The sequence below is a fragment of the Motacilla alba genome, chromosome 7, assembly GCF_015832195.1.
Source record: "Motacilla alba alba isolate MOTALB_02 chromosome 7, Motacilla_alba_V1.0_pri, whole genome shotgun sequence".
Taxonomy (NCBI): Eukaryota; Metazoa; Chordata; class Aves; order Passeriformes; family Motacillidae; genus Motacilla; species Motacilla alba.
In genome coordinates this window covers 20616150-20643693 of record NC_052022.1, presented here as the reverse complement: position 1 = coordinate 20643693, position 27544 = coordinate 20616150, and the positions used below count along the sequence as shown (strand labels likewise).

Genomic DNA, 27544 nt, shown 5'->3' with positions numbered 1-27544 from the left:
CAGTGCCTAGAAAACAAAAGGAGTAAGAAAGCTGCTTCTCCCAAAGCTATCATTACAGAGCAGTTCAGTCTGCTGAGGCCTACTGAATTAACAGCAGATGGGCAAAAGCAAGAAGCAAGTTACACTACAGTTTATCAGTTTACAAGATGTGTAAGTGCTGCTGAATAGGAATTTAAAAAAAATTATTCTGACCTTATAGGGGCCAAGTCTCCCTCTCTCCAAAGTCACTGCATACTGAAGTAATAGCTGTTCTTCATTACTCAAGTGTTTCTCAAGGCATGTTCAGTAACTTCTAACACAGTCCGCACAAAAGGAAATTGGTTATTTGTATGTTGTCCAAGGAAGGCTGAGTAATACACCGCAGTAGGAAAGACCTCTAAAAATAAGTCACCTCTCAGCAGATTCACTCCCTTCCTGTCTGGGTTTGAATCAGTTTGCAACTGCATGAAAGCACAAAGCTCGAGGATGAACTATGGAGAACTTCTGTAATGATCCCACTGCTCAAATGCATTCACTTCCCTCCTACTCTGTTTAAAAGAATCCAGTTATTAGGGGTGGAGCAAGGTAGTGCTCAACAGGATGTGCGTGACCAGAGCTCCCCATGTGTATTCTTCTGCTTTCATGTTTATTTTTGGATGTATTTTCCTTTGTGCTTTGAAGTAGTTTTTTTGGGCAAGGTAGCTGGCACCACAATCACTTATACATGCTGAGGAAGGAAAGCAAGCCCTCATCAACACAAACAGTATTTTGTCCTACAGATTCATAGAGTATCTTGGAAGTCAACAGTGTTGTAACAGTAATGAGTTACTTTTTTCCATGTTTGTTAGTGGTCTTCAGACACCAAAGCCAGGGACAGTCGTTGCACAAAGGAGCATCACCAGTGATTCCCATAACCTACTAGTTCTTCATGAGGGAACAGTATTCGGCTGTGAGAGAATTCAGTGTGAGATTTCATCATCTTTAATCCGCTGCAACAGCGTTGATAGAAAACGAGTCTCCAAGGATAAGTAAGCAGAGAAGATCAACAGAGAAGATCAACAGATGTTCCCCAACAGGATGCTACTTCAACAGACACAGTCATTAGAGAAAAGACTGGCTCATTTTAACTGGTAATTGTTGTTAGCAGGACAGTATCATTTGTTTTGTCCAGCATCCCCTGACTCATAGAAATAAAGGTCACAGAAAATCTTTCTGTACTTAAAGGGCTGACTGAATATGGGGCTGCACGTACTACCAAAGGTACCTTACTGTATTTCTGATAAAGAATATCCTATCTTTTCCTTAAAGAATATTTAAATTTTAAAAAACTGGCAGACTAATACTGATCAAAAAAAATAAGTCAGTTTAGTAGTAGCTATATTTTTTTCTTTCAGGTATAGACCCAACTACATTAGTACTCATAGAAATTAATATCTTTGCTGTATGTTGTGCATTAAGAACATCAATAAAACATATCAGATCTGGGAATCATTACACCAATACAATTGCTTCTTAGAGCAATACAGCTAATACAGGATAAGTTACTTTTCAAAACTCAGAGAAGTCTGCAAATTCACAATATGATGTTTCAGAGATACTGAAAATTCTTTCTAAACTTAGAAATAATTAAAGTAAATAATCTTTCTCTCAAAATCTAGTTTCAAGATATATACTAAAAATTTCACAAGCAGCATAATGGATATGGAATTTTCTTTCAAAGAACTGTATAGATATAAAAATATTTGTTGCAAATGTGAACTTCATCAGGAGGCTCCAGTATTAACAAATTTTTAGTGTTAAGAAGGACATGTCATAGCTTTTACTCCTAGCATTTCAGATTAGTTCCACAGCAAATTAAAGCCAATATTGAATCTATTTTTGTTGTTTCATTTTCCAAGATTACATTCACAATCTAAAAACACTAAAAAAATATTTAAAATTGTAGTATTGGATTTTCTTTCCTCTGTAGGAATAACTCTGTTCTTTGGTTAACAGAGTTTTGATTTTTATTTCTTTCAAAAGAAGGAACTAAAGTAAATTTACCCAAAAATTAATTTCTTGGGGGAAAACAAACAAATGAAAAAACAACATACATTTTATTTTTGCACTTCTATTATTAATCATTAAAATTCTACACACATAAAATCAGTAACCATTTTAAGAATACTAACCCTATAATTTATTTAGGTTGTTCTTATGCTACAGTACTACATTATTCTGAAAATATTCAATTTTTTTTTCTGGATAAACTACTTATTTCATGAATTAAATTCTCATTATGTGGACAGTTGAAACTTGCCCACAGTAGATTTTAGCTTTTACAATATCTGGACTGTAATGAACTGACATCATTGCGTTTCCCCATTTTCCCATGGCACCATATGTATATGTATTAAATATCTGTGATCCACTCTTTGTGTGGGTTTTCATTAAACACAACTAAAAACAGAATGACACATCACAATAACAGTTTCCTCATACAGACGTTGTCACAGCAAAGATATATGAACTTTAGGATAAGGCAGAAAGAACAATGCAGCATCGAAAATATAAAAAGTCTCCCTTTAGAAAAGTATTTACCTTTCTACAGGTAACAATAATATTAATAGCAATATTGTACTGGAACTACTGCTACTATATTTCAGGAAAATTTTCTTACATAATTTTCCATCCATTTTAAACATTATCTTTGTATCACATATTAGCTGCAGTTTATGCAGACTCTGGGATTAGCAGGTTGCAAGAAAATAAATATTACCTTGAAAAAATGAACAACTTGCTTATATCTGAGACCAGCCAGCAAAGCTGTATTTCATTGAATAATTTTCCACTCACTGAGAGCACAGGGATAGCCTCCTTGAAAGAAAGCACATCAAAATATATGACAAGTTCACTGTAACACGGCACAAAATGGCATAAAGAAGCACCGCAATCCAAACTGCGGTCTCTGACTGACACCTGCAGCATTTGTGACGTGTTCTAAAGCCCAATTTCATAAAAGCTGCCACACACAAGGTGTGTGCTAAAGCTGCCTATGATCACTCCAGTTCTGCAAACACATACCATCTTCCACAAAAGCATCTATCATCAAAAAACTCAGCAAAATCATAAAAAGTGCTAGAAACAAAACTGTATTATAGTGATTAAGGAGCAAATTATGTTGAAATTGTTTTTAAAACAACTTTAAACATAAAATTCAAAAATTTTTAAAAGGGAGCCTCCTTGCTTTCAGTAATCCTGATAAGAGAACAATAATCTCTGAATGCTTAGCAAGAAATTCATACGCATGGGAGAAATGACTGTGCCTATACCAATTAAAAGTGAATTTTTACAAAAATGTTACCAGAGAAACCTGAAATTGGATATATTCCCCCCATCACTATCTTGTAAAGCACTATCTACATTATCAAATTTCTGACTACTGGCAAATGCTGCATATGTTAAAACAGATGAGACCACTGGCATATTTCATCTTTTCATGCCAAGGCCTAAAACTACAATGCAGCTGCTGTAGCAAAAAAAACCCCAGCAAACTGCAAAAAATATTGCCTTGTCAGATTCTTCAAATTAGCTGCAAAACTTCAGTAATTGTCGAATTTGCCAAAACATTTTAATTTAGTTGGACCTGTCAAAAAACAGTACAAATCCTGGCTATGCAATGCAAAGAATGATTATCTGATATTGTCAGGGCATTCAGTGGCAAGCATGTTTCATTCACACAGTGGTCTTTCATGCCTTGGCAATGCTGCACCATTAACTATGCTCAAGGTAACATACTGTTAGGCAGGTGATGAAAGTGCTATTTCCACCATCAATGTAGATAGTTGGGGATTTGACTTTTTTTCTGATACTGACTTCAGAAATGCTTTTAGGACAATTATTTGCAGTGTAATACTGCTCTTTCACAGGAAAACAGAAAGAAAAAAATCCATCCATCCACAGTTAGCAGCTGAACTAAAATGTTAGAACCAGCACCTATTTCTTAAATATAATTAGATTAAATATTATCCTAGACCTGCAACTTTAGGACACTGTCACACCATCTGGCAGCTCTGCACAACACCTACACTTGTACAGTCACCATTTCAAACAAGCTGGAAGTACAAATTGGCAATAGTGTGGGCCAGGCCAACAGGATGCCTTCCAGTTCCCACAACACTTTTCAAACCAAATGTGGTGCTTGCAAAAATGCAAACAGATTCAAGTTCAGTAACTTTCTGCAGCAACATATTAATGAAGTCTTCTCTGCATGGATACCAAAGTAGACAGACTACAGAATGAAGAACCTCAGCAGTATGTTCTCCACAAAGGAAAGTTTTAAGGGAATTCACACGTAATCAGTAAGTCAATTTTTAAGTGATCTTGATCCATCTGCAAATTCTAAACCCCTTACAGCTGGTGATGAGACAGGAGTAAATGAGAATAATTTAAAATTTCAGAGTATAATAAGAATAGACTCTCCTCATAAAAGCTGGCAATAAAAGCAAAATTAAGGCTAAGAGAGCAACATCTGCAGTATATAAATAAATTCTACCAGAAATTCTACCACCTAAGTTATTTCATTACAAGAGGCCCACAAAAAAGAAATACAGGAGTATGTAATCATACATAATATGAAGCACTAAAGAGAAGTAAAAACTTTCTTTTTTTTTCCAAACAAATTTAAAATAATAATACTTGCTTATAATATAAATGTCATCATACTATGTGGTTGTCCGTCCTGGAGAGGACGGGCTGTTGGCCAACCATGCAGCAAGTAACAATATTAGACCCTGGACACTGAGAAGCTAAGATGAGAAATCTCTAGAAAGATTACAGTGAGAAGTGAGGGAGAAGAAAAGGATGATGGGAACATTATGCAGATTAAGTTATTCCGTATGAGATTATGTTCTGAACCCTGCCCTCAGATTAGTTCATCTTGAGTTCCATATAAGGTATTGTTTCTGTTCCTCAGATAATGTTTATATAAGGCTGTGTTTGTGCCATTTGGGGGTCTTCTAAAGGAGCTCTGTAGAGCTGCGCTGTTTGTGTTTTGGGTTGCGCCCTTGTGCACCTTCTCTTATCTACATTAAAGCTTTCCATTTCCAGCACTTTAGTCGTCCCCATCCCTTCTTTTATTTTATTGCCACACTCCCGGCTGATTCCATCCCGGGGCTGCACGTGCCGGCAGCAACAAGGGCTAGTCCAACGTGCGATGCAAGAATACTATCTTGCAAATACTTCCAAGGTCAAGGCATTTTTTTCTGCATTAACTGCAAATAAATCTGAACTTACCTCCCAAAGTGCTTTGAAGTCCTTCTGCTCAATTCGAAGGAGCTCACTATGTTCCCTGGTAACAATGGTAGCATGGCGAGGAGTGTTATCCAGAATGGACTCTCCAAAAGCAGTTCCTATTCCAAGAGTGCATATCGTCACAGCATCCTTTGATTCAAAAAAAAAGAAGGACACATTAAACATTTCAGGACGTGTTGAGAGTTTCTGTGTCTTATTTTTAATAGCACTGCCTTGAGATTCTTCAGCAATCTGCTTAAAAAGAAAATTAATTTAAGCGTCATCAACAAAAAAAATCAATATGCTGGTAAACAACATAGGAAGCTTTAACATGGAAACAAGTGGGACTTCTGTTTTCTATATTCATCAGCTGAATTAGACATTTCTGAATGCAAATCTCAGAACACAAGAATCACTTTCATCTTTACAAAAACCTATGATCTTTGTTAATCTATCTCTAAACACCGCTGTGATGATAAGAACTTTAGAAATGTCAGAGGTGATGAGAAGGTAACTAGAATCAGAAACGCAATCTTGGGAAATAAACTTCTGTCCTACACAGGCTACCTTCATCAGAAAGAAAATTCACCTGTTACGTTTTCTGTTCTGTAAACGTAACTTTCAATTCTAATATCCTGTTGTATTTATATTGCATTTCTCTATTATACAAGCAATGTGCGTGTAGCTTTAAACCAACTCCTGGCCCTTCTGCTGAAAATGCCAGCAAATCTTTCATTTGTTAATGGATGTTTGTCAATTAACTACCAGACCAAAAAAAATTATTTTCACCTAAATCAAGGATTTCAAGAAAACTATTAAAGTTCAAACAACCTGGAAGAAATGGATCCATGTACAGAGCAATTAGAAGGTCTTAAACAAGCAGCAAAGTCCACTTCAAAGGAGACTATATGAGCACATGCCATACTAAATGATATCTAAATGAATCTCCCTTGGCCAGGAACTCCTCTGTAGTAGTTCCAATAAAAATTATGAGCTACTGCAGAGAAAACAAGTAGCCATTAAACAACTTGCTTGAATCAAGATCTTTAGATACATGGTCTATTTTCAGCTCAAACGTTGCTTTGTTCTTCATCACAGGCTTGAAGCTGAACACTCACATGTCTTTTTTCTGAGATGGGCCTTATCTGATGGTCTGTTAAATAATTTAAAAAATTAGCAACAGCATAAAAAATTTAAAATCATACAAACTGTACTTAACAAAGGAAAATGTATTGCATATGCACATAGACAATTACAAATAAACATATAAAAACACATGCTAACTTTACTTGATACAACGTGAGAAGTCTAGTTTAATTCTGAAACGTAGGATTCATGCAACATCTACAAAAATAAAAGCAGAAACGTTTGTTATCCTCATGGCCGATAATCCAGGAGAGATGCGTGAGCGTGTTTCAGCATCATTTTCTGGTTTTAGAATTGCCCTGCTTTTCTTTCATGCATCTAATAAGTCATAATAGGCAAATGTTATTAGGATAAGGTTAGTAGCTTTGTAATTGCAATACAAAGACAAAAGCCCATAATAGTCCAGTTCCCTGAACCATAGCAAATTGCTCTTACACAGATGTTACCATATAAAATTGTGTGTTCAGGAAAACAAAATCAATTATGTCTCAGAGAAGATCTAGGAAAAATTTACCAACTGTCAGAAATAAATTTTCAAGGAAGGAAAGTAAGAACAGATTTTCTTTAAAAGAAAGGATATTCGGGAATGAGCACCTAGGCACCTAAATAGAAGCCTCTACAAACAGACTAAAATACTGTTTATACACTGAAATCTGCCTTCCCAAGCCTACCTTTCAGAGCTGAAACACTCTGTGCATGCTATGATACTCACAGTGGTATTCAGTAGAGCCACAGAGAAAATGGGGCTACTGCTCATACAAAATTTGATCTCCAGATATACAATATATTATTCTCAATCCTATTCAGAAAGTTCAGATAAAAGAGCTCTGTTCAGGACAGGACAACCAAACAGCCTGACATAAAAGAAACTTCTCCTGTAGGTGGATCATAAATGTTGTTTACATCTTCTAACTTCTCACTCACTCCCCTCCCTTCAAAAAATATAACTCATTTTAAACATTTCCCCTTCTCTGACTGTTTGCAACCCTAAAGAATAATCTTTAATGACAGAACAGACATAAGAAGAAAAAAGGATAATTGTTGGTTAAGAAATTACTTTATAAGATAACTTCTGATGAGGCAGTTGTTAAGCTTAAGAGATAAATTAACATGGTGGGATGATAGGTCAAGAGGCTGGAATGGTCCTATCTACTTTGGTAGGACCTTTCTATTAAAGGAAAATCCAAGCTTCCATCCAATGCCTTGTTAAGGCTGACCTAGAACAGAGGCTAGATGGAGTTAAAGAATAAAGCAGCTATTTATTAAAAGGCCTCAATGGATACACCTTGGGCAGTACAAAGCCCAGCCAGGGTTACACCCAAGATGAACCAAAATGGTCACAAAATGGACAACTGGTCACAAGGTCTCTCACTTTTATAAGTTCTGATCCATTAGCCTATTGGAGTTAATTGCCCAGTTATAGCTTTAAGTTATGAAGTCCCATCCTTCTTGTTTCTCTCTCTTGAGTCCACCTTGTTTATTATCTTGGGCCTGAAGTTTGGATCAGTTGTCCTTGGTCCCCAGCTAGAGAAGGAATTGTTTTTTCTAGCTACTCTGTGAAGAGAGCTTACCATCCCTTAATATGAAGCTAAGAACTACACAATAAAGCAGTACAGAATCTGAAAAATATAAAAGCTAAAACCTAATGTGTCACATCAAGTTCTTTCAGATTTTTTTCCCCAGCCATCACAGTTCTCCACAGAAATGCAGTTTCACAGCCCGCTGGGGTGCAGACCTATATGCCTTCTTCGAGGCTTCAGAGCCCCATTTTCTCGCTACCCCTTGTTTATACATCTCCAGCCTCCTGGGGAATCAGGTGTGTTTCCTATTATGCCTGTTAACCTTACACTCAAGAATCTCCTGCTGTTCAGTGAAGACTTCAGGAGGATTGCTGGCAGCTCAAAACTCCCTGTTGCTGCTCCCCTCTGCAATCCCAGAAGCAGCAGGGTGTTCTAGTGGCTGGTAACCAGCTAACATTCACACAGCTATTTAAAAGGCAGTATTAGAGACTTACAAAGATGAAATTGCTTCCATTGCTGTCTGTCCTCTGTACACACTATAAAACAGTAGCGTTCAAATCAGAGGCTGTTTGTGTATTCACTGACTCTTACTGCCACATGAGACACATGCAGGGAAAGCATTCTTAAGCCTTTCCCTCACCACCACCCCCCCAATTCAATCCAAAACATTATTGAATTTGCAAGACCATTTTATGGAATGAATGAGAATCAGAAAAAAGGCTCTGCTTTATTCCCTTCCCCACTATCTCAAGGATCATCCCGTATCCCTCCTCCTTAACTTGTGACGCCTTCCATTTCTCAAGCTGGCAAACAGAATTTTTGTACCATGTGTAAATAAAATCATGGCGTCAGAAAGAGAAATTAAGAAAACAGGGAAAAACATTACTAGTGCTAGGCCCAAAGGGATTGGGGATGTTCCTTTGAAATTTTAGTTTGTTCAACATTTTGAGTTTATAAGGGAGCTGATGTAGTTAGATTGTTTTTGATTTCATCATTTTTCTACACCTTGCATCTTTATCTCACCTGTCTATCTGTGTCTCTCTAGGACATCATACTATCTCTATGTTTAACTGGAGTTTTGCAAAAGCTGGCATTTTGAGATGTTTGTTTATTATTACTTTGACACAGTTCAGTTTGTCCTCAGCAAAAATTTCCTGTTATAACAGAGAAACTAAGGATATACACGAAAGTAAACTATGAAGTGATTTTTCTGTTTCATCACGTTCACTTGAGTGTTTCAGCCATTCATACAAGAAATCCTTATCAAACTATTTCTAACAATAACATAAAATTACCTTCTGAACAGACTAAAACTGCAGTCTGCAAACACGTTAGGCCACCCTCTTTACACAAGACAAGGTTATTTGCTTAAAGAAGGCATTATGCTTCTACAAAAATTGTGAGCAACTTCTCTTGTAGTACCTAATTAAAATATATATGGTTCAGATTAACTGTACTGTAATACCACATTCATTATTTCCATACCTTTCTATCTGATCTTCTAAAAGCTACCTGCAATGTCTTAGATGTTTTACTACATCACCTGACAGAGAGAAGTGAAATTATTTTTCTGTATTAACTTCCAACAAGCAAAGTTCAAAACCAAAATTAGCACGACCACAACACTGGAGCTCAGTATGAGCCAACACACTCTGCTTCTCAGCTTAGTAGATTAGTTCAGCCAATCTCTGTGTTACAATGGGTAAAGCAGTTCTCATGCTCAAACTAAATAATTTAAAACTAGCTTAGGCATATTTATACTACTAACTACAGTACAAACCTATGTCACAACTTCACATAGGTTATCTCCTAAATACATAATGGCATTTACATGCTGAAAGCAGTATTGCAAGGACTACCCTGTTTAAATCCTTTTCCTTGCTGCCACTTCATCTTATCACACACCTCCTTTGTCCTCAGTTTCAAAGAGCTGTGAAATTCTTCCATTTTTTACATGAACATCTGAACCTCTTTCTTCACAGTCATTCTTCTCAGCAACCCCACTAACTTATTTGGCTTTTCATCCCCAGCCCTCTGCATCTTCTTACAGCTGACACTGCTGTACCATCCAAGCACTCACAGCTCCTCCTTTTATAGCTTTTCTAAAACAGGCTAATTGTTTTTTAAGTCAATGCTCTATGTTCAATTTGGTCTGTTTTTAAAAACTGACCTGCCTAAAAAACTCCACCATAACACAGGCAAGATAAGCAGGCAAAAGGCCCCGGCACACACTATAATTCAGCTGGCAAAATAGAGAAAAAAACCCAGAAGATCAAATTACTATTTGGTCTTTGTCTTTTTTCTCTTCATTCGTTCACAGTTTATCAGAAAAATCTTTGGGGTAAAAGGCTCTGAATTCAGAAACTCAGTGTTGCAGAATCTAACAACCTTGTAACACTGATGCTTTTGTCACAATGCATTTATTCCCAGCTTTATTCTGAGACATTGCCAACAGTCATCCTTAGACTGTTCAGCTTCAAAACATAGTTCAAAAATGAAACATACACAAGGCAATTTGTCAGCAATGTTTTTAAGACAACACCAAACCAGGAATATCTCTAAGAGAAACATCTATTACTAGATATCTCAACATTGGGTAGGCAACAGTGCCAAATAAAAATGAAATTCAGAATCTGATAACTGAGGGCAAAGACCTCTTTCTGATATATTCTACAGAGGCTGCATTTTCTGTTTATTTTGAAGGTAGCTTAAATATATTTTTCTATGACTTTTAAGTACTGTATTTATCAGGGTATTTGTTACAAACAAGTTGAGGCAAGACCAAAACAGTTCATTACAGTTACCTCTGGAATTCACAGTGAGACGTTTTCACCTTAGAAAAAGTCCTCTTTGATCTCTTCTTGATTGTTGAATGCCCAGAAAAATCCATTAATAGTTTTCACAGACAGCAGACTCCACTCAGGATGCACTGGATGAGCAATCCTGTCAAATCTCTGTAGCCATTCCAATGGCAGATGAAATTACCAGCACATTTTACCAGCTCGGTGCCACAAAACTAACAGTAACAGCAAAATTTTCTCTGGCCAAACTCTTGAAACAGGTGTGTATGTTAAATAGCCGAACACGATTTACAAAGTATCCATTGCAGCACCGAACCCTGCCCGCGCTCGGGTTTGCTTTGTGTTCTAACATTGCCCTCTCGTGACAGAACACAGCTTTGCAAGCGGAAAGGACTCTCCCAAACCAGTGTGAAAGCAAGGCTTTATGAGGGCCTAAATAACTGTGTCTGTCTCTATTAAAGCCCTTAAAACAACAGATGTAATATCTCCTGTTATTGTAATATCAAATAAAAGCTAGTATCAATATTTCTGTTTACATGAATTCTCAACTTGGTCCTAATCAGTTTTACTAATATTTTCTGAGAGAAATCACAGGTATCTGCATTAGTAAGCTGCTGTGCAGCAAGAATGTGTGTGAATTAATACCTCACTAGCTACACTGAATTCTTGATCCACTAGTACATTAAGATTTAATTTCTAGTACAAGACACGTTCCTACATGCCTCTGTAGGAACAAAGGCTATTAAGAGATTTTTAGTAGAGACCAGGTGCACAATAACTTACACTAATATACACTGCACTTCTAATGGGAAAAAGCTACCAATCACCAAAGTTAAGTGCACAGAGAGGTAGCACATGGTACCTGTTACACAATGCATTAATTCCTAGGCTTGATGAAATTTAAGTTTCCCAAGCACACAGATATACACCTAGCAAAATGAGACTCATATTTTTAATCAAGAGAATTGATCTTCTGTATTTACATTAACACTGTAGGCATCATCATATAATCATAGGATAATTCAAGCTGCAAGAAAACTCAGGAGGTCATCTAAAACCTCCTGTTTATCTGAAGTACTTAACGGTATCCCAATTAATTAGTCATGTCTAAAGACATTTTAACCAATAGGAACCTAAATACCAAGTTAGCTTCTCTCCTACTAGAAAGACAGAATAATCCTGTACTCTTACCTGAGTCTACAAACTTCTAAACTCAGGTAAACATCTGTATCTGTCCTGCTCTGCTGAAGTTTCTCATTAGCATTAGTGCCATTTATGGTATAATAGTAACCGCAGAGCAATTAGTCATTATTCTCACTTTGCAAAGGACCTTCGCTCCTGGCTGATGTGATGGGAAAATGTGCTTCAAGTACCCCTACATCTTAAGCACTGGTCACCCATCCCCAGCTGGGAGCACAGTGCTGTCAACTGAGAGTGCCAGGGCTGCCCTGACAGCAATACAACACCGTATTGCCTCCATCATCTGGGTTTGTAGAGAGCACAGTAGGCAGGGAGTGCTACCAAGTACTTCAATTTCAAGAATGACCAGTACCAGGCCAACAAGCAAGTACATGCAAGACTGTACAGGTACCACATCCAGGAGAATGAGAAGGAGACCAAGAATGAGCAAGGAGGGGCGTGGTATAAACCCCAAGCTGGAGCAAAACCAGAGAAAATGTTGGACTCAAAAAGTATTTAGGAGTCCCCAAACATGAAATATATCCAGACAGGAACGGTAAATGCATGGGATGCCATGTTTTTGGCAGTGAGGTTATGTTCTAGGGCAACTAGGGAGTGGTAAGAATTCACTTCATTGTTCATGTGAGAAGGAAATGTGAGATAAGAAATAACTACAGAATATAATTTCTAGAACTAGAATTACATTAATTGTAGTTCAACAGCTTCCTACTGGCAGGAAAATGAATTTAACCTGAGCAAGCAGAAAAAAATATTTACATTATATTCATTAAGAAACTGAAGTGTTCCATACTCCATCTAATGGAACAAATCAACACTCCAAAGAGATTCTTAATTTAACATCCAGATTGTGCAGATGTATTACTTTCTGAGTAAAGAGCATTGATTCTTCACAACAGTGTAGTGCCATCTTTTGGCAAACACCGGAAAATCCTGATTGCTTTAGACATCCACAGAAAAGGATCTCATAAGAACCCAGTACTGTTCCAAATTGTGACAATACCAATGACAGCCAGGCCACGCCAAGAATTGCTCAAATTAAGCTAATTATACTCTCAATCAATCTCTACTAAGTACGGTGAAGAGGTTGCTAAAAATAATATGAAAGAAGTTCCTTTTGCATCTACCATTCTACTGCAGGAAATAGAAAAACCCAATACTCACATACTGCCTTGACTTGAATTCTGACCCACTTTCAATGGTGATGCGATGCTCAACAAAGTGAAAGAAATCCAGTTTCTGCTATGAGCAAAAACTTTTCCCAATCAGCCAAACTTTGGGCAAAGAATACCCGCAACACATGCTATATTCAATCCAGGTGGGGAAAATGGGTAGTAGTCCTGGGTAGCTATACTACTCCTGCAAAGGCACAATGAGTTCCTTATCAGAGGTACAACCCCATGCTGAGCTACATCATTGGACAATCACTGGTCTCAAACATGGGAGCAGGGAAGGGACAGGATACTTTCCCAGAAGACTAAGTACACAGCAGCAAGTACATGACATCAAACAACATTTATGGGAGACTCTAGAAGAAGTATCTCATCCCTTTGGATTTTTATTTACTCTAAATTTTATAAATCCAGGAGCACCAAGATACTGAGAAACCACTATAAATTTGAGGAGAATCTTACTTGTTCTTCTGTTTCTTAACACTGAATAGGTATTACCTATAGGCCTTCTTGTCCAACATGGTAGCAGTTCCAATAGTCTGCTGCTACTACACTACTTCCCCATTTCTGCAGTGGAGACTGCATTATGCTGTTATTAGACTGCACTGCTGGTGGGGGTTCACTTTGAACTTCCTGAACAAGAACTGAATTAAAATATTTCTAGGGAATGAATTAACAACACTCCGATCATTAGCACAACTTCAATAGCACTACTAGAAAAGACAGAGGAGTCTTCTTTCACATTAAAATGTAGACCATTTCCAGAGCATTACATTTCAGTTTCTTGAAATCACTGGCATGGTTTGCCTTCCTTAGACTTAGGACAACTAATACTAAAAGAGACTCAGAGAAACATATATATCCTTGGGATATGACAAAACACCTGTTTAGAATGTGTCGTTATCTACCTCACCATAAATTATATTCTTCCTTTGTACTACTGACCAGATGGTTGCAATGAAAAATCTATTTTACCTGGTGGTTGCTTGTATCAGACACCTTCACATCCAGTGACCCTGTCAGGACAGCATACCAATTCGTCCCAATATCACCCTGACGGAATACTGGAAAGATGAAATCTTGTAAATAAGAGTTATCACTTTAAGTTTAGCAACAGTAATAAACATTTTCTCACATATTACTGCAATACTGCAGTCACTGCTGGCACTACACATTTTGCCATATGAGATTACTTATTTACTATTACAGTAATACTTCCAGTGACACCAGAAAGCATGTATTTTAGTAAACTAGTCAATACACTATGGAAACAATGAAAGCACATAGACCTAATTCACCTCTCCCCAGTTTGCTTCTGTTCTACTGTTCTCTTAGCTAATTAACCAACCAAAGAAACAAAACAAACAAGGAAAAAGTTTTTCTGAACAATGTTCCTTTTAAATTCAGAATCTTCCAGTGCAGACACAGCTACCACTGAATTCAGTAAGAGTTCTGGCTGAACAGCAACTGCAAGACTTTGATGTCCAGGAGTTCCAACTGCATGATTACAAGCATCAAAATCGCTGTTATTCTAAGCAAACCCCAGTGCTGCATGCCAGATTTACCTGAGGTGTTTCTGAGACTTTACTAATACCACAGATTTTTATCAGCTACTCCCCTGGTATGCATTCCCATCACAGGACTACCACTTATTTCCATCTCAGCTTCACAGACCAAGCACAGGTGTGCACCTACATCAGGCTCACGGGCTGCCATGGAGCTGCTGCAGCTCTGCAGGTCTGGCTTGTGCTAGGGTGCCTGGAAACCACACGCTATCAGTGATGTGCCTCACTGACATACCTTTGCCCCTGACAGCACAAAGCACTGGCAAAAGCCATCGATAATACATTTACAGGGGAAGAATGAGGCTTAAGTCCAATGACTGGCTTGTAATCTTTCAACAGAACAGTGGCAGAGTCTTACATCCTACTGTATGCCTTGTTACCATAGATTCACTACACACTGCATCTGTAGAGCAAGCAGCACTTTAGCCCTGCCTTGCCCCATGACTGTGACTGTAAACATTCCACTGATTCTGCTCTCATCAATCTCCTAAAGGCAGTAACAGTCTAGCCCCCAAGTTTATCTACATAAAATACATATTCATATGAGTTGTCTTACATGTGATTCCTTTTTCCAGATTTTCATAATATCCACAGAGACATATCTGCTGGAGAAGGTTTGGATGAAATTTCTCAAAAGCTTTCACTTCTTTCAGTCGTGTGAATATTATATCTACATCTTCACTAGAACGTTCCAAAGGCCTGAAAGAACACAAAAGACAAGGGCTTAATCAGAGAAACATCCCCACCAGCATGCATCAAACTTTAAAATGTTTGCATTAAATATCACACCATAATATAAACAAATTAAAATGCATTTTACAACTACATAATGAAGTCCTTCCAAGACATCCCAACAACTGCCCTTTATCAACTTGAGCATGATTCTTATCATTTCAACACAGGCAGTGTCCAGAAGCCCACTTAGCACCAAAGTCTCAATGCAGCATCACTGTACAAACATATACGATGATACAGTCCTTATCCTAAAGATCTTAGAATGATATAAAAAACCTATAGTTTTAGGTTTGTAAGAAAACCTTAACAAACAGATGTCCAAACACACAAGAGGTCCGTGGAATCAGTGCCCAAAACAAATGGTCTCTATCTGGCTAAATGGAAAGCATTAGACAGCAACAGTAACTCCTACATCCAAGCTTCTCTTCTGCTGACTATTTTACTGACTATAAACTGACTTTCCTCTTCTCACTTTCAAGGAAGAAGGAAGACTTTAATACTCTTCCACGAAGAGTATATTCTCGAAGTTTCTGTCTCAATGTTGGACAAATTAAATTTGCAAGCAAGAATCTTAATGTTTCATCGGTAACAGTCACAAGTTTTAATGCCAATATTTAAAATATTTTAAACTTTTGACAGCAACACCTTTAAAAAAAACAAGATTTCAAGAAAAATAAAACTGCAGAATTCTCAACAACAAAGTAGCATTCAGACCAGCAGTTCAGCAGCTTCAGCATATTACTACATATTTAGGAAAATAAAGTGAATTAGCTCTGTAACACACTTTAAATGTGATTATCAAATATTATGAATCAGCAGGTAAGCCAAACACTAGCTGACAGCATTAGAAAAACAAATTATAACAGACTAAATGCAAACCACTAAGGACTAAAAGAAACAGAATTTTCCTAGGACATCGTGCTCGATCAGATGAAGAAATTATTCATGTATAAAGGCATAACAGAAAGAGTTATGCTAGTAATCATTAGACTTATCACTCACTCAAATGTTGCTACTTAATTTTACTGACAAAAATGTCCTTTTCACCAGTGGATATGCTTGAACAGAAGTTAGGTAGCTACAATGAACGAAGACTAAGTTCACAAATACATATCCTTATTCATCTTATTGTTATACTAACAGTGTAAGCACTCCTTCCAACATGATTTTTTAAAGATTCCTCTTTGAAATCAAAGACTTTAAGGAATCCAAATCTTTGACACAATGAAGAAACCCAAATCTACTTCCATTGAATCTCAGTATTTCATCTTTCTTATCAAATTATGTCTAGGAGGGATTAAATCTCTATCCTCGTTTATACTCCAATTTAACCTTATTAACTACAGATGAGAATAATAATTCTCTGGTGTATGCACTTGCTTCTACATCACAGTGACATCCTCTTACCACTTCAAACTACAGTCAATTACAATAGCTCTCTTTTGAAATATTTCATGTAAGATTTTCACCCATTTCTTTTTTTCTTGACTGTGCACTAGCTGACAAGTACTAATAAGCATTAACTCTCTTGTCAAAATCCTTTTAAGAAGATTAGGAGGTGCAGCTTGCAAACAGATTTACAATCTACTTATACAAGATCCCTACCCAAACTACACTAACTCTTGAAACACTGACTACCTTAATTTACAGATTCTCAAAAATAACAGCAAAACCCAACAACTCAAAAAGGTGAGATCATTCTCAGAAAATCATCCAGTTCAAGATTTAGCTGTTTGGTTAAGATAATGAATTCTTATTCATAAAAATTAACAAGGATTCAATTTGTTTGACAAGATGTCTTTGAATTTTTTTCAGAGCTCCTGGGAAATGTCCTCAGTGGTGAGGAGTAAGGAATTAACAACAGGTTTCCCATGCTGAGGTGGCCCTTATCCTTAGGAGCACATGAAATTTTGCCATGGTAAAATTTCAGACTGCAGTGTAAAAGTGGTATAAGTAGCACTCAAACTCATTTCTACTAAGTGTTTATAATCTATAGCAATGAATCTGGTTTCAAAAGCCAAGTATTAGTTACTGAGAAAAATGAACCATGGCATCAATTAACTGCTTTCCACAGGCCTGCAAACCTCAGGCAAAGTTTGACCACTTTCTACAAAGCATCTTTTAATAAAATTATCATCATGGTAACTTGCAACTATCATTAACTTGACATTAATTATCATTAACTTAACATTAATCTATTTATGAGGCCACATTTTGTTTTCTGTTTCCTAAGTACATGCTCCCTAACCTGGAACATAAACCGGACAGGACAACATAAATTTATTTCTTCATAATAGCTATCTTACTGTAAACTTGTTTTTTGTAAAGCATCGTTGGGAGTAATACTTAAAGAGCTAATGTTATAATATAATATCCTTAGATCATTAATGATTCAATATATTAATAGAAAAATACTACTGATGGCAGATGGAGAATTATTCAAGCTTTATTTTCACTGTAGTCACACTTAAAAAAGGCAATGGTATCAATCCAAAAAGGAACCATTCCCCAGAACATAAAACTATGCTGCAAAAGTCAATCCCAAGGAATACTCCTACACTCCCAATATGGCTCCAAAAGCCCCTGGAAAGACTTTTCCAGATACCTCATCAGAGTACCTAAACAGTTCTCTGCGATCGCCACTGTTGTTCTATCTCACTGAGCTTAGCCCTCCTCTGCTAAACTACTGCTGGTGTAGATTTATTGCCGTTCTGCTCTGTTACATTGATGCTGATGCTACTGAAGTATCCCTTCACTGCTGATGCTGCAGAGTTCCAATCTCATATCCATGAGCAAACAAAGTCAAGAAATGCATTTGAGTGGGTCTTCAGCTAGCACTTGATCTTCTGCTAAAGCAGAAAATGGTCCTATACCCATTTCTGAAATCTCAAGACCAATGTATGGGATTAGGATCATAGGTTAATCTAAAAGTATAAACAAATGTATTAAATCAATTAAGATTCTCCAGCTCTCATTTGGTAGATGTATGAGCTGGAGTAAAAGCATTTTAAGGCAAGTGAAGCACCTCCTCCCTAGACCATCCCACCCACTTTAAAATAAATTTTAAGTCTAACTGCACTGACATCTCATTTCACTGTAGCCAAAGCCAAGGGGGCACTTCAAAAGTTGCAAAGCAAGGCAACTAAATAAATTATTAGCAATGGATGAAAAGCAAGAGTAATTTATTTTCACTACCCTACAAGCTTTCCTGCTTTGTTTGACCCCAAAATGCCTTCTTATTTATATTACTAATTTGCCTCTTCATAGCATAGTAAGTGATTAGTTGGCAGTAATGTTTTCACACAAGATATCATCTATCTTCAGCTTCTTCAATACAACATCACAGCATACATATAAAGTGATAGCATCGATTCCAGTCACACATTTCTATTCAATTATGTCAATAAGGCATTTTTAAAGATTATTTTACCCCTCCTTATTAGGATGCGAAGATTTCAGGAGCATATTTTATAGAGACAAAACAAATTTCTTGACAATGTCTGCTTGACTACCTATGAAAGACAATTATAAAGAATATCTGCCCCAAGTCTATCCTCATAAGGCTGTTAAGCTCAACATGAGCTGGCAGTGCTGGCAGCCCTGAAAGCCAACCACATAAAAAGCAGCATGGCCAGCAGGTCCAGGGAGATAATTCACCCCTTCTACTCTGCTCTCATGAGACCCCCACATGGAGCACTGCACTCAGCTCTGGAACCCCCAACATAATAAGGACATGAACCTGCTGGAGCAAGTCCAGAGGAGGAGCATGAAGGTGATGAGAGGGCTGGAGCTCCTCTCCTATGAACATAGGCTGAGAGAGAAGAGAAGGCTCCAAGGAGATTTTAGAGCACCTTCCAGTACTTAATGGGGCCTACAAGAAAGCTGCAGAAGGACAAGACATGTAGTGACAGATCAAGGGGCAACATTTTTAAACTGCAAGAGGGTAGGTTGAAATTAGATATTAGGAATACATTTCAAACTCTGGTGGTGATGAGGCACGGGAACAGTTTGCCCAGAGACACCATGGATGCTCCATCCCTGGCAGTGTTGAAGGCCAGGTTGGCTAGAGCCCTGAGCAACCTGGTCTAGTGGAGGCTGCCCCTGCCCATGGCAAGAGGGGTTGGAATGAGACAATCTAAGGTCCTCTCCAACCCAAGCCATTCTATAATTCTCTCTTGTATTTTTAAACATAAACTACTCAAGCTCAAAGTTCAAATACAGACAGAGGATAACTGTTACAATTCTTCACATACACAACCTGGGCAAAATATTTCTGCTCACACGTAATATACATAGCTTTATAAAAGAACCTTATTTTGATTTAGTGTTTTTAAGATAAAGTATTTGAATGTTTATGTAGGATGTTATAAAAGACTTGTTATAAAAGACGCTTAAGATGTTAAAAGATAAAAAATAACATCTTATAAAAGATGTTATAATAGACTTCTTTCTAGAAGAAATAAACAAGTTGGAGTTTTTTGATTTGCTTTCATTAATCTAATCTAGTTATAAACTAGAAATTTGTTACCAAATGTCATTTTCTTTAGGTTCTTTCTCATAGTGGGTTTGACATTTGAGAAAAAAAAACAAAACAGAATATGTGGTTTTACCTTCTTTGACAAGATGCCTTTAGAATTTTAAAATGTTTATTTCTATAAAATGTGTTCAAAAACCTGAATTGTGCTCTAACTGAATGAAAGCATTGAATTCCCTTCCCTTGATCTTTTTAACTTTTTAAAACAGCAGTATTTCAAATCAGACAGCAATGAGCAGCCCACGAAAGATGAGCAGATGGATCTATTTCTTCCACTGTTGAGACTGTAGAAAACATCTTAAACACTGGAACAGACAAAACAAGTTCATCGCTGGGTTAAAGCCAAAGCATCAATGCAAGGATACAAAGGCATTTCTATGTATTTCTATGAGCTGGAAAGTACCAGTAACCGCTACCATAGGGCATTTAGTGAATTTAATAGCACTTTAAAATATATTCAGCTGCGAAACATGAGCAAGTAGACAGCACCAAGGAATGTCAATTAAAACCAGATCACTTCTCTATGCTCCTTGTACTTTATTCTGTCCTTTCCTGACATGCAGAAAAACAATGCTGTAGGATGCAGAAAAACACCAGGACCAACAGACCATCTTCCCTTAGGGAGAGCAGGACAATACTGCAACTCTCTCCTCCACACAATGCTGTAAGGCTCTTTGACTTTTCACTTCTCTTCGAGAAAGGAAAGTTTAAGAGTGGAATATCAGTGATCTATCAAAGCCTTTTAGACCTGTAGTAAGGAACTTAAATGCTAACAATAAATGAAGTTACTTTTAATCTGAAGTAGTTTCCAGATAAGGGCTTACTTCAATGGCAACAGAAGACAATTAACTCCCACCAAAAGCACTTTTCACTTTTTACAGTGGTATTACCAAATCTGTTTTCAACACTCACATTTGAGATCCTCTTTCACTTGCCATGGGGAAAGCCTCATCATAAGGCTTTTAAACAATAATCACATTACTATTCTTTTCTCTTGAATGTCATTTTAAGAGACTTTGGGATTCCAACTCTCATTTCCGCTAACAAAGAGGAAATAGAATTTTATTTAAAAACTGTTTCCTAGGACTTTACACACCTAAATCATTCTGGAGTTTAGATTAAACAAAAAAAAAAAAAAAGCAATACAAGTAAAATTGCTCATGCTTAGTTTTCAGTTAATTACTACTGTCACCTACACTGAGAATCCCTGAGACAATCTCTCAGGTCCTGCTACATAAGGTACAAGAAATACTGTAGACAATCCTGCTCTATACAGGTACTGAATGGCCAGCCAGTCAAATGCAGACTGACTGGCTGCCAGCTGCAGGCAGACAGAATTTGTTAGAGTTGAGTTCTGTCTTCTTTGATGAGGACAAAAGGAAGGCAAATATAGGGGACTCTCCTTTACCTACCTCATTATCATATTACTCAATTAAATAACTTTGATCAATACACTGAAAAATTATTGGAGAGTTAAACAGAGCAACCAAGTGTGCTCATTTCTTTACATACCCTGATGTACCAATTATGCATCCTTCCAAAAGATCAATTCTTAGATCTGTATATACAGTGGAATGGCAAAAGATGTATTTATTAACTGATTATATTCATAAAGATTTCTCTCAAGTTAAAAATACACTACCTGAAAAATACAGATCTAGTAGGAAATAGACTCTTTTCCACCTTCATTTGCTGTCTAGAAGGACAGAATAATTCAAGAGAAATCAAAATGCAGAATTATGTTCCTTCATTTGTGAGAATCTTTATATATTACGGATGCTTTGCAATCAAGATGTGACTAAATCTTATTGAATTAAACCTCCAAATTTCATAAACATAAACTGGAGCTCAGGACAGTTAAAATTCCATTTGACAGAAGTAAATCCAGATGAAATTACATTAACCAGCACTGTGGTTCATAATAAACATTAAAAGCACTTTAATATGAAGACAGACTCCGAAATACACTGCAAATGAAATCTGTAATTGAACAATATGCAAGTGATGATATCCCTCAATTCAAACTCTGGTCTCCACTATTCACCAATAACACCATGCCAAATGCACCTTTCCCGATTTAGGATCTGCATTGTAACAGCCAGTGAAAATTTAAAATTTACAGCACTAATGAAATAAGTTTTACAGATTTACATTTGCATGCATTTTGACAACTGACAAATTCAAAGATGAAAGGGAAAGTCAGTTCAGGAAACATTCATGGATATTGATAACGCAGCAGAAATAGTAACTGATCATGCCAAACACAGAGCAGAAAATACAGCACAAAGGAAGCATCATTAGAATGGTAAGCTTTGTTAAATGCAGAAAACTGTAAGATGGAGACAAAAACAGATGTCATGCTAGATAAGAAAAATACTTGTATTTGGAAATTATCTGGTGAACACCTGACTTTGAGGGCACAATTTCAATTAGCTGGTTTGTTGGGTTTTTTATTGCTTTGCTGGAATATGAAATTTTGCTATAAAAGAGGATAGGATTTTAGAGATCAAATCCTAACAACATGTCAGAAAGAACTCAGGCAATGAGAGTTTCCAGTAAACGTGTTTCCAGTATCATCTGGTGAAAGAGAAAACCTACAGGTGCACATGTAGCACGCCAATCGTGCAGCCACTTCACAAGCCTACCAACTAAATTTTAGTGTATCATGTCCTAACTGTCCAATGTGCACATGCTGCCTTGCTCTGGTGGGCTATGACAATGTTTACACACGCTGGGGTAATCACTTTCTCTTCCTCTTAATACCTGTCCACGGTGCAAGTGTGTAACTTACTGCAATCACATGTAACAAATGGAAGCCGATACTGCAAATGTGTAAACCAGAGAGCAAAAATAAAAGTTCATTTAAAATACAACTCCAGCTCTCACTAGGATTTAATCAGAATTCACATATTTGATGAAATGCACAGACCTACAAACAATTATTTTGGTTTTTCTAAGAAAACATGGAAAGGAAAAGGCTTTTCTATTATTCATCAAAGACTGCACCTTTCGCTCTCAGAAGACTGCACCCTCACATGAGCGCTAGAAAGCACTTGGGCTATGTCTGTACAGCTCTGAGCTTCCACATCCACTGCAGTGCCTTCTGCTGCTATATCCCCACACAGACTTGATCCAAGCATATCCCAGCTTAGTCACACAGCACACAGAGGGAAAACATGAAGCACACAAGCCAACCGGAACTGCAGTGTATATCCATGATTTTGTTCAGATGCAAACTATGAAAATGGGGATATTCCTATGGATTTGTTACAAATAAAAAGAAAGGGAGGAATTTCTATAGAAGACAGTGTAAGTTTTACCAATTGCACAAAAAATATATTTTTAAATAAAATAGCATCATAATGCAACTGTATTCATAATATTGCCTGATTATAAATCTATATCCCATTATCTTTGACATAATTAAAGGTTACAGAGGATGACAAGCATTTTCTGTATTTATTCTACAACAATTCTCCCAGAATATCAATTCTTTATTCTAGCCTATCTGTACACTCACAAGGGATCCTTGTTTACTACTAAGCAAACAAAGCTTGCATTTCAAATACGTGATACACTGAATTAAAAAAACAGATCCTGATTCAAATATGTTGCTTTTACGTAGCTTCAATCTGAATTAACATTCAAATCTTTGGGAGGAACAGGTCTGAGATATTACCCAGTATGCATTATTTCAGATTTTTTAAACATAAATGATGCAAGACTAACAAGGAAGACAAGGTTATAGAGGCTCAGTATGCACCATACGTCCTTGAAAAGCCCATTCCTACTTAAATAATTTTGAAGTCATTAGACAAAGATCATAACATTCTTAACACAACAGGCCAGTGAAATTCTACATTTGCCCTGTGATCCACTCCTCCAGTGTGTTAAGGCACTGAAGGTTACATTTAATTCAGAGAAAAACACCAGATGCCATAGCCAGGTATGAAATCCTGGGATCTCTAGCAGTTGTGCATGCTGTACATCCCTAAAAGCTCGCATCTGAATCTAATTAAAACCAGTAACTGAATTCATAAATGTGACCAGATTTAGAGAAATAACAGTTATGTGAAAAATACTTTGTCTACCATTCAGTAAAGATATCGTCAACATGGAAATTGTCTGGTCAGATGGTTTTTGGTGTGAAGGAACACATGAGAATAGAGAAGACATTCTTCCTAAGTTAACTGTACACACATGCATAAATCAGTGCCCCTTTTTAAATTATGTGCAGAGCAGACATACAGAAAAGTGCTAAGATTAGAGGGATACTTCTGCTCCCTAAGAAATCAGTGCAAGGCAACTATTACTTCAAATTTAAAAGGACTGGTTTCCTCAAGAGAAAAATTATTCGTATCTCCAGGTATAACCATGATGTACAGCTGCTCACTGCTGATCCTCTCTCTCTCCTGCAAAAATTAAATATTCTCAATAGAGCACAGTGTTCTGAAATTTTCTTTACCTTTACACTTGTAACTTTATATATAAATACAGTCCCATGTATTTGATTTTTAAGTGTGGATCTTTGACTTTTGTGGCCAGTAACTACACATGGAAGCTGGACAACTACACATGGACAAAGCACTGGTAGCCCACCGGTACCCTACACAGTAATAACATTTATCCTGAAACATTTTGGCAGTTCTTCATTTTTATATGTGCTCTAATTTTAAATGTTAGTAGTTCCACTTTGACACATGATTTGGGGAAAAACTTAAAGAACAAATACAAAATACATAATTTCTACACATGATGTACTTTGCTATTTCCATTTTGAATTTTTTTTCCAGGTAATTATATTGCATAGTCCATGTTACATGTTATTTTAATTGTCTTTGTTGAGGGTCACTTAACATTCTAAAGCATACCAGTTTTAGAACTGTTTTCCTCCTGGAAATATATTCATTGATTTAAACATATTAAAACAAATTTATTATTTAGTAAAAACACATGGTACTCTATAGAGAATCTACTCATTAAATGATCCCATATTCACAGAATTCACACTTGGGATAGAAAATGCTGTACAATTTTTAAAAGGTTTAAAATACACAGACATTGATAATAATTCAAATTACTACACTGGTAAGATTAGCTATAGAAAATAAATACACTTTAGAAACACAAGTGTGTAAGTTAATTTAAAAACACATTATCTATGTTTTTAGGTGGAAAACCAGAATAAAATGCATAATTGTACTTTCTATGATCACAAAGCAGAGCACATCAGAGACCAGGAAAAAACCTACAATCTTTCATGTTATGGGTTTGTCCTACATATAGGCTGCCTTCTTGGAAAGGGTAAGCCATAATTCTTAAGAGCACTTGGAACTGATTCTTTCCACTCCATAAATTGGTGCTACTAGCTTACTCCAAACAACAAAAACGGAAAGGAAAGTTTCATCTTAATAGTGCTAATGAAATTTGTGTTACAGAAAGGGTCAGCTTATTTCTAAATTAAATGCCACACATATGTTTCCTAAATACATTGTCTACTCCCCAAGGCTATGTACTTCATTAAGCCCTGAATTTTAGTTCACGATTTGGATCTCATAGTGTATTGCATGTAGGAAAACAGAAATGACAGAATCACCAATCTAAAAGTACTGGGACTCATACTCGCTTTCGCATCCGCTCAACGCCAGTTTACAGAGAGGCCTTACTTTGGTTCTCAGACGGCTAGATCACCATCAACAGTTCTGTTTGTATTCACTTTAGGAGTGCTTTCAACATTTATACACATTATTTGATCTCTAAGAGGTTAGTCTTAAGTCACATGTTACACAGGAGGATCAGTGTCTATGGTAGGTATCTAGAATGTCTAGCCCAAAAGTTCCATTAACTTATGGTTTGCTACCTGGACAGTTAACGAAAACCTAATCATAAGTGCAGTCCTACAAGACTAAGAGTTACCTGAAAAGGGCGGAAACTATGAGAAGGGGAAGGTCCCCTCTATGTGCACAAAGGGTTCTCTCCACAGCACAGCCCGAATGATACCACCTGTCAAAAGCTGGCTCAGGATGCTCAGCTAACTGCCACCCACCACGTAAAGGAATTCTCTCTGATAGCTTTCTTTCGAGCTCCATGGGCTATCTATGGTCTACATTTTTGTTAACTTAATTCCTAGACCACAGGAGATACAGTGAGTGTTCAGACATTAAATGACTTCTGAACTAATCCAAGAATCAAAGCTATGAATACAGCAAAGGGCATTCAAACCACCCGCCACGCGACTCGGCATTGCGAGACTTGGGGCTGCAGCACCCGAGAGGAAGCACTGCAGAGAATTTTTAACGCTACTTTTTCAGTAATAATAATTTGCCCGTATTTTTGGCAGCGCGCACTCCACCTCTGAGCACACGTCAGCCAGCCGTGCCTCCCACCCGCGCGGGGCCGCCGCCCGCCGGCACCTGACCCGCGGCCGGGGGACAACCGCGGGCCCGGGGGCGCCGCAGCGGGGACGAGAGGGACTCGTCCTCTCCCGTCCGCCTTGCGACGATGCTGGGCGGGGGCTGTGCGGCCGCTGCGGGAGGCGGGGGCGATGTGCCGAGCGGAGGGGAGGCAGCGGCCGGTGCGCCCTGAGGGCAGGTGAGGGCGGGTGAGGGCAAAATGCAGCGGGTCTGCCGTGGCCGATACGGCGGGTCCCCGGCTGGCAGCCCCAGGCCCTCTCCCCGCCCCGAAGCTCCCCCTCCTCCACCACGTGCAGTATCTTCCCGGCGGGGAGCAGCAATCCCTATGGGGACCGCCTGTCCCCTCCGCTGCCCGGAGTATTTCCAGCCCTCATCCTTGCCCGCCGCCCCAGCTTCCCCCAGGCGTTTTCCTTCCCACCTGCACGCCCCTTATGTAAGGCAGGATTTGATGGAGAGCGGGGATGGGGGGCGTCAGCGCAGGCACATACATATACATGCATGCACACAGCATCCCTCAGCAGCCGCTCCTGGGAAGAGGCCGATACCTTTTATCCAGGCACGCGATCCACTCGCCGGAGGACGAGGAATGGGAGGCGTGAGCGGCGACCATGTTGGACCGGGATCAGGTTGCCGCGCACCCGGCTGGCGGCGGCTCCCCCCGCCCGCTCGCCGGTCGGTCCGTCCGTCCGTCCTCGCTCCCTCCCGCGCGCGCGGCGCGATGGGCTCGCCCAGGCCCCGCCGCAGCGGCCGAGCGGGTCCGCCCGCCGCCCTCACGGGTGCGCCCGCCGCCCTCACGGGTCCGCGACCTGCGGCGGCCGAGATACCCAGCCCGGCTTCAGCGCAGCCGGCAGGGAGCGGCCCGGGGAGGGGGCGGAAAGAAGTCACTCCCCTTCTAAAAGGTGGTGTCCTCCTCCGTGCCCACACCTGAAGCCAGCTTAGTGATCCCTCCCCTTGCTTCACCTTGACTTGGTTTCAATTGGAGGGGCAATACAAGCGTTTTAATTGAAATAAGCAGCTCAGGAGTATTTTATCGGCGCTCCAGAGCATTGTGTGTCTGCCCCGTCCCCCGCAATAAACGCACAATAGGTGAGTGAAGGTGCAGTCCGCGTTTCAGGATTTTTCCTGGACCCTTCCTCCAGTCCACTGTCATCTCCCATGAAACTGTGTGCCAGAGTCTCTCATTTCTTGTGCGTGAAAAATGAGCTGGGCAG

At 38.4% G+C, this 27544-nt stretch overlaps 1 protein-coding gene across 4 annotated transcripts in view; it reads right to left on the bottom strand.

Annotated features, from left to right (window-relative positions):
* The window catches only part of RAPGEF4 (Rap guanine nucleotide exchange factor 4), a 150886-nt gene extending 123671 nt beyond the window's left edge, over positions 1-27215 (bottom strand). For 2 of the 4 annotated variants that reach the window (XM_038142848.1, XM_038142849.1), the window contains exons 1-4: positions 26879-27214; positions 15208-15350; positions 14062-14150; positions 5254-5400 (exon numbers count right to left, since the gene is read on the bottom strand). In XM_038142848.1, the coding sequence (XP_037998776.1) occupies positions 5254-5400; positions 14062-14150; positions 15208-15350; positions 26879-26943 (444 nt within the window). In that variant the 5' untranslated portion in view covers positions 26944-27214. Of the gene's footprint in view, positions 1-192; positions 1407-5253; positions 5401-14061; positions 14151-15207; positions 15351-26878 lie in introns of those variants that run through there. The other 2 variants (XR_005257603.1, XM_038142853.1) reach the window with 2 other exon arrangements.
* Between the last annotated feature and the right edge of the window lie 329 nt (positions 27216-27544).